The 15,029-nt window shown below is 33.4% G+C and overlaps 2 protein-coding genes across 2 annotated transcripts; one reads left to right on the forward strand and one right to left on the reverse strand.

Annotated features, from left to right (window-relative positions):
• Positions 1–3,626: 3,626 nt before the first annotated feature.
• On the reverse strand, positions 3,627–6,632 carry LOC124539832. Its single transcript, XM_047117189.1, has one exon. The coding sequence runs from the start codon at positions 6,324–6,326 to the stop codon at positions 4,215–4,217; it is 2,112 nt and encodes a 703-aa protein (XP_046973145.1). The 5' UTR covers positions 6,327–6,632; the 3' UTR covers positions 3,627–4,214.
• A 502-nt stretch (positions 6,633–7,134) lies between these two features.
• Positions 7,135–14,204, forward strand: LOC124539857. The gene is made up of 6 exons (XM_047117215.1): positions 7,135–7,342; positions 7,982–8,353; positions 9,036–9,133; positions 9,619–9,827; positions 10,465–10,684; positions 14,001–14,204. The coding sequence occupies exons 1-6, from the start codon at positions 7,210–7,212 to the stop codon at positions 14,202–14,204; spliced, it is 1,236 nt and encodes a 411-aa protein (XP_046973171.1). The 5' UTR covers positions 7,135–7,209.
• The last annotated feature ends 825 nt before the right edge of the window (positions 14,205–15,029 follow it).

Consider the following 15,029-nt stretch of genomic DNA (forward strand, 5'->3'; position numbering starts at 1 on the left):
GCTTGACGTAACGTTTTTTAGGAGTTAAGTTTGTATCGGATGAATTAATAATTACATAGATGTCTAATATAGCTTTGAATCGTTATATAAAATCAGTTCGAAATTTAAATTCTTGAAGAACAGACAATAAACTAAATAACGCATTTTCATAGACAAAATGAAGATATCGATTTAATTTATTATTAATTTAATTTATTTATCAACTATATCGAACGGCACGCTATCGTCGAATGTAAGTAAAATCTTATTCACATTCGTTCCAAATTTAAATATTGAAAAATATTATGTATTTTTTTTATTAAATACGTTCTAACTAGGCAAACGTATAAGACTGTAGATCCTAAAGCACTTCGATTAAAGTCGGGTCGGATAAATATAAAAATACTTGTATAACTTTATTCAATATAGAAGCATTACACTTGCTTATTAATGGTCAAATATATAGTACTACCGTTTCGGAAAATAATAGAGTTTTTGACCAACGAATTCACTTGATGGTCGGGCTTTGCGCAAGCCCGCCCGGGTAGGTAGCACCCAGCACCCACTCATCAGATATTCTACTGCGAAACAACAGTACGCAGCATTACTGTGTTCCGGTTTGAAGGGTGAGTGAGCCAGTGTATCTACAGGCACAAGGGACATAACATCTTAGGTCCCAAGGTTGGTGGCGCATTGACGATGTAGGGAATAGTTAATATTTCTTACATCGTCATTTTCTGTATGTGATGGTGACCACTTACCTTTAGGTGGCCCATAGGCTCGTCCGCCAACCTATTCCATAAAAAAAGAAAAAAAAAAAGATAACATCCGGAATCTGGATGATTGAACGTTCCTCGTATAGCACGTAAAACGTATTGAGCTATCTGGTCGTATAGGATCTTAGGAGAGATACATATGTATATTTTACAGCGCACCTGTGTTATTGTGTATAATGTACATGTTGTATTTCATTGTTAATTTAATAGGTCTGTGTACAATAGATTAATATTAAGGACTTTGGGGAAGCACCTAATTCTATCAAATATACCTAGGTATTTTATGTTCGTGAATATGGTTAGTAGATGCCCCTTGTGCCAAATACAAATGTGTTTGCCACAAGGGGCATCTTTAATCCCTGGAAGGGGGAGCATTAACGGTATATAAAAATGTTTATATATACCTATTTATATCTCACATACAATGCCTGTGTCTTTTGACGATAAAATTGATGTTTGTGTACGTACATAATGTTTACAAATTCTTCTTAATTGACTCATTTTTTCTCTCTCTTTCTCTCTGGCGTGTGGCTTATTTTTTTTTTCATAATGTTTCTTAAACTAACATATATATTATCTTTGTATTACTATAATTATAAATATGTTATATCTGTGCAAAAAATAATCATTGCAATTAAAAAAAAAAAGTGAAATTTTAAAAACAAAAAAATTGTAAACTAGCAACCCTGTTCAGATCTAGCCTAAAACTAGAGTGGAATAAACTAGGGGACTCCCTTCATTATATTTCGGAAGGGTCCAAAACTACTGCATATATTTAACTACGCATTAACTAGTTCTTGACGGCGGTTCTGTCGAAAAAATGGCGTAATTAAACTTTCGAGTGCGTATTGTTTGAATTTCATTGCTTTATTAATGAATTATGTTAACGTTCCTATTTTAAATCACACATTCTCATTATTTCGTACCTATTGACATTAGTTTTATTTTTAGGAAGCACATTTAAGATCTTTGCTTATTTTTTCGAACAGTAAAACCTTCTTCGTAATATTTTTATCAGATTTCCCGGATATATTAGTAGACGTTTGTATGTTTTGTATTTCAATTACAGTTATGAAAAGAATATGAAATACCTCAGTTATGACGTCATAAATATATATTTAAATTATGTATTAAAACCTTATTCGATATTCGATGCATCTTCTTGCAATGTTACAATACAAGATTATATAATTATATATATATATGAGTTGGAGGTTGATGTCTCTGCATGATACATAAATAATATATACTTAGTTGAAGAGGGGTGGGTTTTTTCAAGGGTTCAAATTTAGCGTTTCTTCTAAAGATACATTCTTAAGTAAGTACATCTTTAAGTGGAGCATATTTGAATAAACACTTCAGATTTTTTATCTAAAGTTTTTAGGCAGATCACCTGACAGTAAGTGTTTCTTAACACCGTACCATTAACCATTCCCTGCATCATCTATACGTAACTAATTAAGTAATAATTTATTAGCTAGATGGATCTAGCTAATAAATTATTACGTATTATTAGTTATGGTCTTAAAAAAAAGTTCACCCACCAACTTTTTTAATTTTAATTTCTTAATGTATTCATGTCTTCATACTTTCTTAAAGACGACAAGTTTGGAATGCCTTTGTCGCTTCTTCCACAACATATTAGGTATATGTTATTTTGAAAATCATGTCATTCATTAATTACCCTGACCATTCTATTTATGTTATAATACATTTAACTATTTATTTGTATTTTAATGTTGTTTTAAAAATTCCAATAAGTTTCAAAACGCAATTTTTTTACAAATACCATACTGAATATGATATGATATATTATGATAGATCAAGGTCTCGGCCAATGATATCGCGTCAGTTTGCTCTCAAATGTTGTTTAATTAGCTTTGCTCCTATTTAAATCGTTTACAATCTTATAAAACCTCTTTGGTCTTCTCCCTATTATTTTTATATAATATAAGAGTTATAACTAATTTCTCTATTCATCGTTTTGTAGAGATCGTTGCTCAAGTTCCCTTCTTATATATAACATGACGTTTTAAAAAAAAAACTTCATTATATACAAATAAATGATTTTTGGAACGAAGTTTCACTTTTGCTGTCATGCTGATTAATAGTTCACTTTCAGTTATAATTTAATTTTAGAAGCCGTTGATATTTTTTTTAACTGTCAGGCAAAGGACTGCGCTTTAAAACACAATATACCGATAACATGTTTCCATAAAACTAGTCTCCACTAACCACCCTCTCCCCCAAAACTATTGCATTCATCGACCCATGACATTGAAATACATAAACTATGTCTGTCTTTTACTATATTTCGGTACCTAACCCCTCACAGGGCCCCATTTTTGGTTTTCCAATTAGTGTTCACTAATTGTCAAGTCAAATTAATGAAATCTCGGTTTTGTTTGATGTACTTGTTTATATTTGAATTTTTTTTTATTTATATATAGTATTTTGAACTTTATGTGTATTGTTATACGGACGAATCGTTGAATTGTAAATTAAAATTTGTAATTCAAGATAGTGTAACGCGAAATTTGTGTGAAGTGGTATTAGCGGAACTATTAATGCAGGAATTAATTTAATTTGACGCGGTCCTTGTATCGTATTTTCATTAAAGCATTACACTAATTCGTATACTAGGTAATTTAATACTTTGTTACAATAATATTATTAGTTAAAGTTACAACAAAACTTTTTTGGTGGCAACCTTTTCAGATAAACCTTCATACAGATTTGACAGTTAATATACCTCCCGTCGGAAGTTTGTTAAGCTTTATTCTCTCTTGACAAATTTGGAAAGGTAACTTTTGAGATTTCTATTACTAAATATTGTATAAGGTAAGTGATATAAATAAGGCCTACCTAATTTGAAACAATCATTATCTTGATAAATTATTCGAAAGGGTAATAAATAAAAGCAAGATATTATTTTTTGGTTTATAAATTTTAAGTAATTATGAAAACATATTGTAATCTTTTAACAAAAATCACTTTTAAAGAGGTAATTCGAAAACCTTAGCCTCAGGCCTATTTAAAACATAGTGACTTAACAAAGCCTAGTACTTAAACTATAGGAATATTCTTATTAGAGTTAATACTCAATAGTACTTATACAAAAATATATATTTCTGAGCCTTTATCAAGTCTGTCTTTGAGATCCTAGAACAATTTTTTAATTTATTTTACTAAAGATGATGCCTAATTTGCTAGTCAGACTTGAAGTCACTATATTAACAAGAAATAAAAATGAATATTAAAAAAAAACATATCCATATACAAGATAATTAGATAAGTAACATATCTTCTTAATAATAATATTAAATATTTAAAAAAAAATAAAAATTAGTAGGCCTTAATTAAACAAGGTAACTAAATAAGGCCTTGGAACGTAATAATAAGCATATTTGCTTAGGAACATTAATCAGTCTTACTGGTAATAAGTAAACAACTATAAAATCAATTTTTCTGACAATTAGGACATATAAATGCATCTAAATCACTTTTTGTCAAGCCGACGCAATCCTCGTGGTACCACTGACGACACCCTACGCACTGTCTCATATCAGCAATCCTCTCTTCTTTACATGCCAGACAGTACCACTGTTCTCTATCTTCAGTTGATTTTGTTTTAATCAAACTTTTTCTTTTTTGTTTGTCGGTTTTCTTTATAGGTTTCCTTCCTTTCTTTTTGTTATTCGAATTATTCTTTTTTGGCTCTTTATCTGTATTAAATAAGTCTTTGGTAACTCTCTGACCTTTATAATTTAAAGCTTTTTTACGTGGACGGTTCTTAACAATACTGTAGTCAGGTGTAGGCATAAATTTTTGGAAATCAGTCTTCTTAAGTCTAGCTATTTTAGCCAAAGGTTCGTCATCTTCAATGTCTTCGCCATCGGACTTAGGTAAAGTAACATTATTGGGATTAATATTTTCGACGTCGCTCTTATCTGTGTCTGAAGAAGTGTAAATTCTTAAGCGTCTTGGTGGAATAAGCCTATTTATAAATGCGTACATATTATCTTCAGACGATATACTGTCCTGCTCATTTTCTGTACTATCACTATATTCTACTAGTCGGTGGTTAATCTGTAAGCCGCTGGGCCCGGGAATATTTTCGAGACAATTTTGGTCATCATTATTTATTCGAGGTGGTGTACTGTGATCTATTGGGGAAGCAGATGAAAATACTCGAAGATCAGGAGTGGTAGGAGATGATGGTAAGACGCTTTCGGCATTGATCAAATTTTGCAAATGCTGAATGTTCCCGATGGGTGAGGATTGACGTGAGTCAGTATCTGTTTCAAAATTTGTATTGGATCCTGTAAAATTTTCTTGAGGTTCAGCAGAGTTGTTCGAATTACTTTTACTAAAACGACGCTCTGTCAATATAGAAGGAGCGAAAGCAGAGTCCGGTATTGCTTGAGCGTTTAATGGATAAAGCCCAGTAGCTTTGAATCCATTTGTTATATTTTCATAGGTCATGCTCTTTGACCAGACCTTGGATAAAATTAGGTTAAATTGAGTTTTAGTAACATTTTTGGCACGTGTTTGGTACATATGTTGCAAAACTTCTTGATCCCAGTATGATTCAAACGGTTTGTAACAGGCTTTGTCAAGAGGCTGTAACTCGTGTGTCGTATTGGATGGTAGACAATATAGTACAATTTCATGTTTTTCAGCGACTTCGGCAATGCGAAAATCCAAATGACATTTGGCACCGTCAAAGATGAGGAGGCATTTTCCAGGTGTTTTATAATTAGCTAAATGTTCAATAAAAATAATAAAAAGTTCCGTTGTCATACTTCCTTTTGGTGCCATGTGGACAATTGACCCCACAGGCAAATTATCTTCATATTCCGGCTTCTTTCGTTTACCCTTGAAAAGAATCATGGGTGGTATCGGATTCCCTATGGCATTGACACATCCAACAACAGTGACGTTCTCACCATGCTCAGATCCTATCATGTGCACTCTTTTAACTCCTTTCTGAGCAATCACGGTTTGTTGGTGATGAAGTGTAAGCCGACAGCCCTTCTCGTCCATATTATAAATCTTTTCAGGACGGTAATGAAGATTAAATTCGTCATAAGGCTTACGAATTTCATTGAAATGATGAGTGACGATGGTTTTATTTAATTTCTGGGCACGAGCTGGGTTTAAGAGTTGCACTTTTCGTTTTGCTAAATTTGGATTTCTTTGTAAAAATAATCTAAACCAGCCTTTTCCTGCAAGTCCTGTTGCTTTGTTGAAATTATTGCTAATATTATATTTTGCACAAAAAGCAAATGCTTGAATTCGAATCATTTTCGACGTCAGAGGTATTCCCATTTCGGAAAATTTTATAATACGGCTGACGAAATCTTTTTCTTGCTCTTTCGTAAAAATAGCATTTCTTCCTAAGCTCTTGTGTAAGATACCACTTTTAATATGATTTCTGATTGTTCTTCTCGGAACGCCATATTGGGCCGAAGCTTTATAACTCGACAATCGCCCACAACTCACATCATTAACTGCCGCTTTTAAGTTTTCTTCGGACCACATAGCCCGTTTTGGTTTTGAAGAAGACATACTAAGATAATTGATCTGAAAAAAAAAACGTATTAAAGTTTAAATTCAACAGAACCCCTATTAAGGCCTAGGATCAAAAATAAGGCCTATTATAAAAGTAGGCTTTATTTAGTATATCATATTTCATAAATGTTATAAACAGTATTTAATTCACATATTTTACAAATTAAAATTTAAAGTCGTAGTTACCTTTTTGAAGAGTTATGTTATGATCCAAATAAATATCATGAAACAAAACTTTAAAGAATAACGTAAAAAAATCAAACAAAAATAATTATAATTTAATAACGCGCTATGAAAATGCCCGTCATTTGCAAACTCGCGGTCACTACTGTCGATGTGAGCGCGAGCGGGCCTCTTGCGCCTTCTGTGCCGAGCCGTGGAGCTGTCGTCTGTGTGTGTGTCAAGTATTTTTGATGTAAATATATTTTAAACGACCTTTTCGTACTATAGGCCTTATTTGAGCATAGGCTTTATTTGTATCAAGTACCTTAGATTAAGAATAAATTTGGCCGCGTGTTTTACAATATATAATGCACTTGAAACGGATATATTTTAGTTGTATTTAAAGTTGAATATAGACATTATATTTTTTTAATTCAGTAAAAAAAAGTATTTTTAAAAGGTGGACAGGACAATTGGTGTGGCGCCCATAGAGGTCCCAAAAAATTGTTATTGTTACGATATTTGCACCTCTGCATACACCAAAATGATTGTTGTGTTTAATACATGACTTATATTACCTTTAAATCATCATTTTATCTAATAAAATGTTTATTTTATGTTATTTTAGTTTGCAGGTGTTTTTACAACTGATCGTTCGAAACATCTTCCGACTCCGCATAGAAAGAATAGTAACAAGTCAAGCAGAGTTTATTCCAAAATGTCATCTCGTAAAACAGAAGATGAACACAAGCTCCTTCTGGACAAACTACTCTCAGACTCTGGTGTGGAGTGCGTGAGATCGGCGCCAGAAACATTAGTATCGTCATCAGAATCCGGGGAAGTTGAAGAAGGTTATAATTATTCTCATTTATCAAATAGAAATAAGCTGAGCATATACTTTTAATTGATATTAAGAGCAGGCAAATACAGTGGCGTCGCTATAGTAGGGCGAGGAGGTGCACTGCAGATCCCCAGGGTGAGTTCAGGGGGCCCTCTAAACTAATCCATAAGCTTCTGCAGCTAGAAAATCACGATCCTGCAGACAAGATTTCTTATTTGGTATCTATAATTTTAAAGGGTAATTATTAGTTAAACATGGATAGGAAAGAGGAAGTGAGGGCCGATTCTTTTTCTATGCATCGAGGCTCTTCCTCACCTAGCTACACCACTGGGCATATAAGTGACCCTTGTAATCATAGGCGGTCAAGTTTTTATTGTAATTATGGCACCGTGAACAATACTTTACTTAACACTTTATTGTACACCACAAAGAAAATAAAAAAATACAACATGGATACAGTCAAATTGAAGAAGCGTACAATTTTGGCGACCTTACTACGTAGCGATCTCTTTCAGACAACCAAGTTTAGGTCAAGATATCTCGTAGAATATGAGGTAACCTAACCAAACACCTAACAATAGTAAAGTAGATAATCATTAAACTGCAGCATCCAATGAAATGGAGATTAATGTAAAAGCGTTAATTACAGCTCCTGTAGTAGAAGAGGAAGAAGAAGTTAAAGAAGAATTTGTTGAAGAAGAAACAACAGAATTAATGGTTGAAGAGGTACAGGAAGAGCAAGTAGCTATATTTCCCACGCCGTCGCTAAGGAAAATCCTACCCGATAGGGTACGAGAAATAGAGAGTTATAATAGAATTCACGTTCTACCAAATGAGTTCAAAACTGATTTCGATCCAGCTGCCATACCTAAAGTAGACATGACGACGCAGCAAAAATGTATTGATATATTGGGAGCGATCACAGGCTGTACGCAGTATAAGAAAAGTTTAGCTGAGTTCTGGTTTTTGGACACATTGACCAATTTACTGAGACGTGCGCAGGAAGACGAAATGGATAAATGTTTGTATAATTACAAATGTCCATGGGCAATGGTAATCACTTTCCATCAGGCGAGCCTTCTGCTCGTTTCCCCATATAACATAAAAAAACTAATACTCTAAAAGTAGTTTCTAATATTTTAAAGATCTTTTAAGTGTTTATAATCAAATCAAATCTTGAAAGTCAATTCGACGATTCAGTACTGACCTCCTGCTATTTCCGGCAATTTCCTCTTCAAGTCATCCCCAATTCTAGCTTTTCACGTCATTGGTCAAACATGGGAATATTAGTAATTCCATAGGATTAAGTGTTAATCATATTTATGACTATTCAATATAATGATGAGCTCCTGCTGGGCTAAGAGTTCATCATTGTGTTTTTTCGCATATCTTCTCGAGCTGAAGAAGACAGGCGGACTGATAAAAGATTATTTAATATAGCTGTCAAAATTTTCTTAGTAACACTTTGGAGTCTGAGAGTTGAAATGGTACCTACTTTTTAATTCATAAGATTCCATTGAGAAGCACCTGAAGTCTGAGCCCGGGCTCTTTTTAGTTCCGCCCCATTTGCAGTCACATCGATGGGAATAAATCGTGCACAATACTGTATGTGTGTGTGTATTATATGTCCTACGTAGTTGACTGGCTTCCCTCAAGAGTGTGCGCAATCGGACAGGACATGACAATGTTTGTGTATTTTGTAGTTTCACAGGCAGTCCTAATACTTTGGTTTTGCGAGTGGATGAAAGAGATACAACACTTCGACGCGGCTGATCGTCAGCGAACGTTGAGACGGTTTCGGGTGAATTGGTTTCTACTTTATTTTATATAATTATTTATCTCTATCACCTTTACACGCTAGCATTTTATCATCATTATCATCAGCAGTCCATACTCGTCCACTGTTGGATATAGCTTTCTCCACTTAAGTATTTTATCAGAAATATCAATTTATTGTTTTGGTGTTGTGTTACCCAAGGACAATTTAGTTAATCATAACATTAATTATTATTTGTGTTAAAATTTAGGTACAAGAGTAAATAAGTTAGTTCTGTGGTACATCTGGGTGGGTACTATCCACTCACTTACCAATTGTTCTACTGATAAATACCTTATAAATTATTCAGTATCCAAGTGTTCAAGTTTATATAATGAATGAATCAATGTATTATCAAGCGCAAAGAATATAACGTCATTAGACCAAGCGACCACATCAGATCATCTATCCAGTAGCCAGTCTTTCTAACAAAAATCAAACTATAGATAAAAATAAGTTTATAAATCTAGGAGAACATGCTATCAGCAGCGAGATTCATAGCACAAGAAGAACGTCTACCGACGCCGCAAGAGGCTGGGGTGTTTTACAAAGCTGACGCAGATGAGAAGACCACCACGCAAGCATCACCGGAGGCGAAACAGTCGGTCACGTTCCAGGGAGCTGCTTATGAGTGTTCTTTGAGAGATCTTACGAACATAATACATTACATATTTGACTTGTAAGTACAAATAATTGATTCTCAAAGTTTAGTAGGGTTGTACCCTGTTTTAAGTCAAGACATCGTATTAACACGATAAGCTGCTTGGATTTCTTACATTTACAATAAAACTATAGTTCCTCTCTTAATATTATTATTAGTATATTTTTATCAGTATGATCAATAGTGGAACAAGACTGAAATATTATGGGCCACCCTAATTGTAGTAAAACAAGGCCTTAGAATGGACTTCTAGGGCCTAGTTTTATCAATGCATTAAATTAGGAAAAAAAATATCAGCAATATTCTTTTCGTACCTTTTCCTTGAAAATTATTGTACTGTTTATATTTCTTTAGTTTATTAGAATATTTACTTGGTGGTAGGGCTTTGCGTTAGTTTGTCATGGACGATTGTAATACAAATGTTATCGCCAAAAAGCAATAATAAAGCAATACTATAGTTCATTTTTGTTTATTTCGTATTTTTGGTTAGTGAGCCCATTGACAAAAGATTTTAGTTCTCAAAGTTTCTGATACATTTACTGTAAGACTGATCACTTTTTTACAGTAAGAGACCACTTAAAATCAGGTGGTCCATTTGTCTGCCTACTCAAAAGCCTACTTAAACTACCTAAAAAATACATTTCACGACCTACAGATTCAGCACAGACTACCAATATGATCTCGTCCGTTCGGTCTTCACATTCACTCCAGAATACAATATACTGGACGCTCCATTCCAAATGCAAAACCCTAAGAAGCTCTTTGCCCCACTCAAGCCGAGACCGAAGAAGGAAAAATCTCCGAAGAAAGATAAACCACCAGCGAAAGGGAAGAAAAAGGAGGTCGACACGGAGGAATATTTGGCGCTACTTGAGGTGAGTCAGGGAACATTACTATGTTGTTCATACCTAGATGACCTCCGTGGTCGAGGGGTGTGTACACTAATTTTCATGGGTACGCCACTCCAAGAGTTCGATTCCTGGCCGAGTCGATGGTGTTTGAAGTACCGTCGTTACTTCTGATTTTCCATAACATAAGTGCTTTAGCTACCCACATTGGGATCAGAGTAATGTATGTGATGTTGTGATTTTGTCTCATATTACCTTCTAAAGCTTGACATAAAGACTTTTTATACTTTTCCCCACATGCTAGTTACGACTGAACCTGGAGCTAAAGTTGGTGTCTTAGCATAGTTGAACCAGGAGGTTTTATCTTGGATTGCAAAGTTAGTGATGCAGTTGTAGGAAGAATAACTTGTATTTTTTGAAGTGTCAAAGGTAACACTTACGAACAGACTAAAAACGCCTGAAGATAGGTATTATCTCGTCTCCGGAGAAGTTTTGGAGGTTATTGAACTCGTTTAAGACTTAATTGTCCTAAATACTGAGTTATTATGAGATCTATCTCTAGATAAAGTTGGTGTCGTAGCATAGTTTAAGGACAATATTAGCTTGAAGTCTTCTCCGTGAACGTGAATGTACGCGATGCGATGTCTCAATGACATTCATTCAATTTGTTTATACGTGATGTGGTTACTGATAAGTAATCTAGTTCAGTTAACGATCGTTTTTTGCAACTCGACGCATCAGAAAAATTCGAAACTTTTTTCGCCTTATTTTCGAAATGCTTGTTAGTTCACGGAATTAAGATAGTTACATACCGTTGAAAACATAATTATTTATAGAAAAACATCAAAATAATCCAACTTTTCCCGTCAATAAATTGTGAAACCTGAAAGTCTGAAAGCATACTTAGGAATTAATGCATTAATTTATATTGCGACTTACACACAGTAAGTTACATTTCGCTTTATTATATATATAAAATACAGTAAAACGTGTATTATGTGAATTTATTTATATTCCTCTAGTTTTCGGTCAACTTTCGGATTTAGCAAAAAGATTATTCGATTCAATATTTGTTAACACGTTCACTGCCACCTAAATTTTTCCTATGCTCATAGCGATGCCGCCATACATAATGCCGCGAACACGCTAAGCGTGTCCCCGGCATCGCTAGATAAATTGTATGGACAAGCGTAGCGTGTCCACTGGCACAGGAACAAAAAAATGATAATTTTTTGTTAAAACGGTCTTTGTTAGTTAATATTTCTTGTGTTATGCAATAATTAAGGTGTTTAGAATAATGTTGTCAGTGTTTTATCCTGGAATTATGACAAAAAACCGCTTTTATGGTAAGTAAACATCATAATGTAATCAGTGGTTGTAAAACTTTTTAATAAATTCCCACATATCATATTTATATTGGTGTCGAATTTGATATATACTTTTTATCGCGTTATGATTTAGTTCGTATTTCAATAAAAAAATTGTTCATGATATATACTGTTACCTGTTATCTACTGTTGTATCCCTGCAAAGGACGCGGGTCAGTTTGAAAGTAGCAAGGTATAATCAAATAAAATAAAATAGAACTTTCAATACAAATTAAAACAGAGTTTAAATTTCGCTTCATAAAGTGTCCATAAAAATCCACCTTCTTTTTTTGTTTTCTCAAATACATACTTATTAATTTCTAAAATCAATTTTTATCTCACTTGTTTCGTTCACTTTCTTATTAGTTGCTAGAAATGTTCAAAGGTCATAGGATATCGATTCGGTGCACATGTCTTGATATAATAATAAAGAACAATTAAATAAGTAATAATTAATAAACAAATAATTAAAAAATAATCAAGCTTCTTGTAAGCTAAACTCGTTTTATTGTTTCATTACTTCAATTCTTGTAACACGAATTTGAAGTTGACATAAGTTTACATTTTTAAGGTAAATCAGCCTTATTTAGTGTTTAATTTTATATATTTGGTGTATGTATGTGGTAGTTAATGATTAATCGAACTAACATATAGGTACTTGTAATGCATAATCAGTATCAACATAACACAAAGTAAGACAATTTAGTATAAACTTTGTCATTAAATAGGAATGGCAGAATTACGGCTTATATAGTTTTCAACCGACTTCCAAAAGGAGGAGGTTATCAATTCGATTCAATAACTATAACTACATTATATAATCGTAAATCGACTTTTAAGTAGTCTAATATTTTTCATTTCATTTAACTTAGGAAGACTCTAAAAAATATGTTGAATACGCAATTATTTTTATTACTTTTTCGTGCATATTAATTTGTTTTAAAATAGTGTTTTGTTTGAAGTCGGTTTTTCTTTTTGTTAAAATTTTTATTTATACTACAAAGGTGTATAAATTTTTATAATAATAGATATTTGTACAAAAAAAATAATGTAACAAAGTTCCGCAAATTTGAGAAAACAATAACAAAATTAGTTCAATTTTCAACAAATTGGTAATAAGCCATAAATAAAATGTGGTTTGTTGAAAAAACAGTTTGACAATCTATGATTATCCTTAATAAGTGAACAAGCCTAGCGTGTCGCCGGCATTACGAAAGACATTTTTTTGTAAAATAAAAAAAAATATTATTTTTAACGGGCCACTTAAAAACTCAGTAGCTTATCGCTTGAAGATTGCACACAATTAGTTTGAATGAATAATTTAGCCTAGTTTTTAAGATATCACTGAAATTCTTAGAACAAGCCTAGCGTGTTCGCGGCGTGGCTATAGAAATTCGCATGAACACGCTAGGCGTGTCGCTGGCACTGAACGTGTTAAGATTCATGCAATATTTCAAGCACTTTTGAATCGTCATATTGATGTTCTACACTAGTTGTTCTTTTACAACATTTAATATAGTTATGTTAGTTACATACCATTACATACGAAATATATCTAGTTTGGAAGTCAATTCTGTAACACGATGAGTCAAAAGTCTTTTAAGCCTTCGAGGAGGCTATAATCAATAAATAACCATTGTAATAATAGTCATGATAAGCTGTCTTGAGTCGAGATGGCCCAGTAGAACGCGTGCATCTTAACCGATGATTGCGGGTTCAAACCCAGGCAAGCCCCGGCATTCATGTGCTTAATTTGTCTTTATAATTCATCTCGTGCTCATCGGTGAAGGAAAACATGAGGAAACCTGCATGTGACAAATTTCATAGAAATTCTGCTACATGTGTATTCCACCAACCCGCATTGGAACAGCGTGGTGGAACATGTTCCAAACCTTCTCCTCAAAGGGGGAGGCCTTTAGCCCAGCAGTGGGATTTTACAGGCTGTTGTTGTTGTTGTAAGCTGTCTTGGTTATCAGCTCAAAGCTAAAGACGAGCGCGAAGTCGAGGAGCTGGAAGACAAGGACCGTGAGGACTGGAACCGTCGTTCGCACATCCTACCGCTCGCGTTCGCGGCTGACGACGAGTTCTTCGACAAATACTGGCCGCCACCACCACCAGAACCGCAGCCGGAACCGGAGCCCGAGGTGAAGGGGAAGGGGAAGGGTAAGGGGAAAAAGTAACCCAGTATAAAGTAACCAAGTCCTATTGGAGATTTATTATTTTAACAATATTGATAGACCAATATATATGTGTATAAAATAACCAAGTCCTTATGATTTATTATTTAATAATATTGATAGACCAATATATATGTGTCGTACATTTAAGTATATAAATAGTATAACTGTACGCATAACTTCTTAGTTTCCTATGTTGGTAGCGTATTGGTTATGTAAGAAACGATAATTGGAATTTATGGGCAGTGGTGACCACTAACATCAAAAAGCCCGTTTGCAGGACTACCACTGTCATAAAAACATTATTAATATTGTTTTTTTTTATCATATTCGAACTTTAAAGGATAGTTTCCATGTGTAGATAAAAAATATACTTTAATTTAAAAATGGAGTTACTTTTAAGACATTTCTTAAAAATTAAGAAAATGAAAATAAAATAAAAGTGATTACAAATTGTTTTATTGACTATCTTTTAAACGACACCATATACAATGTATAAGAATAACATCTTCATTTATACAAGACAATGGAATTGTGCCGAACGAGTACGGTCAGTACAAACGTTACACATTTTTCTCCTGACGTTACATAATACACTTACAGACGAATATTTAAAAACTTATTTCTAATAAAGATATTGGAATATTCATTTATCACATAAAATAAAATTTACTTTTAAAAATTTTGTACGCGAATATACATAACTAACTTGTGATATCATATGATTTAAACGTATTAAAAAAAAAGAGATACGGTCAGCAAAAGAAATTAGAGTGAATTTTATCATAACAAAAAAAAAACTGTTATTATTCCTATTACAAAAAAAGT

This window comes from Vanessa cardui, chromosome 23 (assembly GCF_905220365.1).
Source record: "Vanessa cardui chromosome 23, ilVanCard2.1, whole genome shotgun sequence".
Taxonomy (NCBI): Eukaryota; Metazoa; Arthropoda; class Insecta; order Lepidoptera; family Nymphalidae; genus Vanessa; species Vanessa cardui.

Excerpts from the sequence above, each read along its gene's own strand:
- LOC124539832 (XM_047117189.1), bottom strand. The coding sequence starts at position 6,326 with ATGTCTTCTTCAAAACCAAAACGGGCTATGTGGTCCGAAGAAAACTTA.
- LOC124539857 (XM_047117215.1), top strand. The coding sequence starts at position 7,210 with ATGTCATCTCGTAAAACAGAAGATGAACACAAGCTCCTTCTGGACAAA. Across the intron at positions 7,343-7,981 it reads ATCCGGGGAAGTTGAAGAAG|CTCCTGTAGTAGAAGAGGAA; the intron begins GTTATAATTATT and ends CGTTAATTACAG. Across the intron at positions 9,828-10,464 it reads ATACATTACATATTTGACTT|ATTCAGCACAGACTACCAAT; the intron begins GTAAGTACAAAT and ends CACGACCTACAG.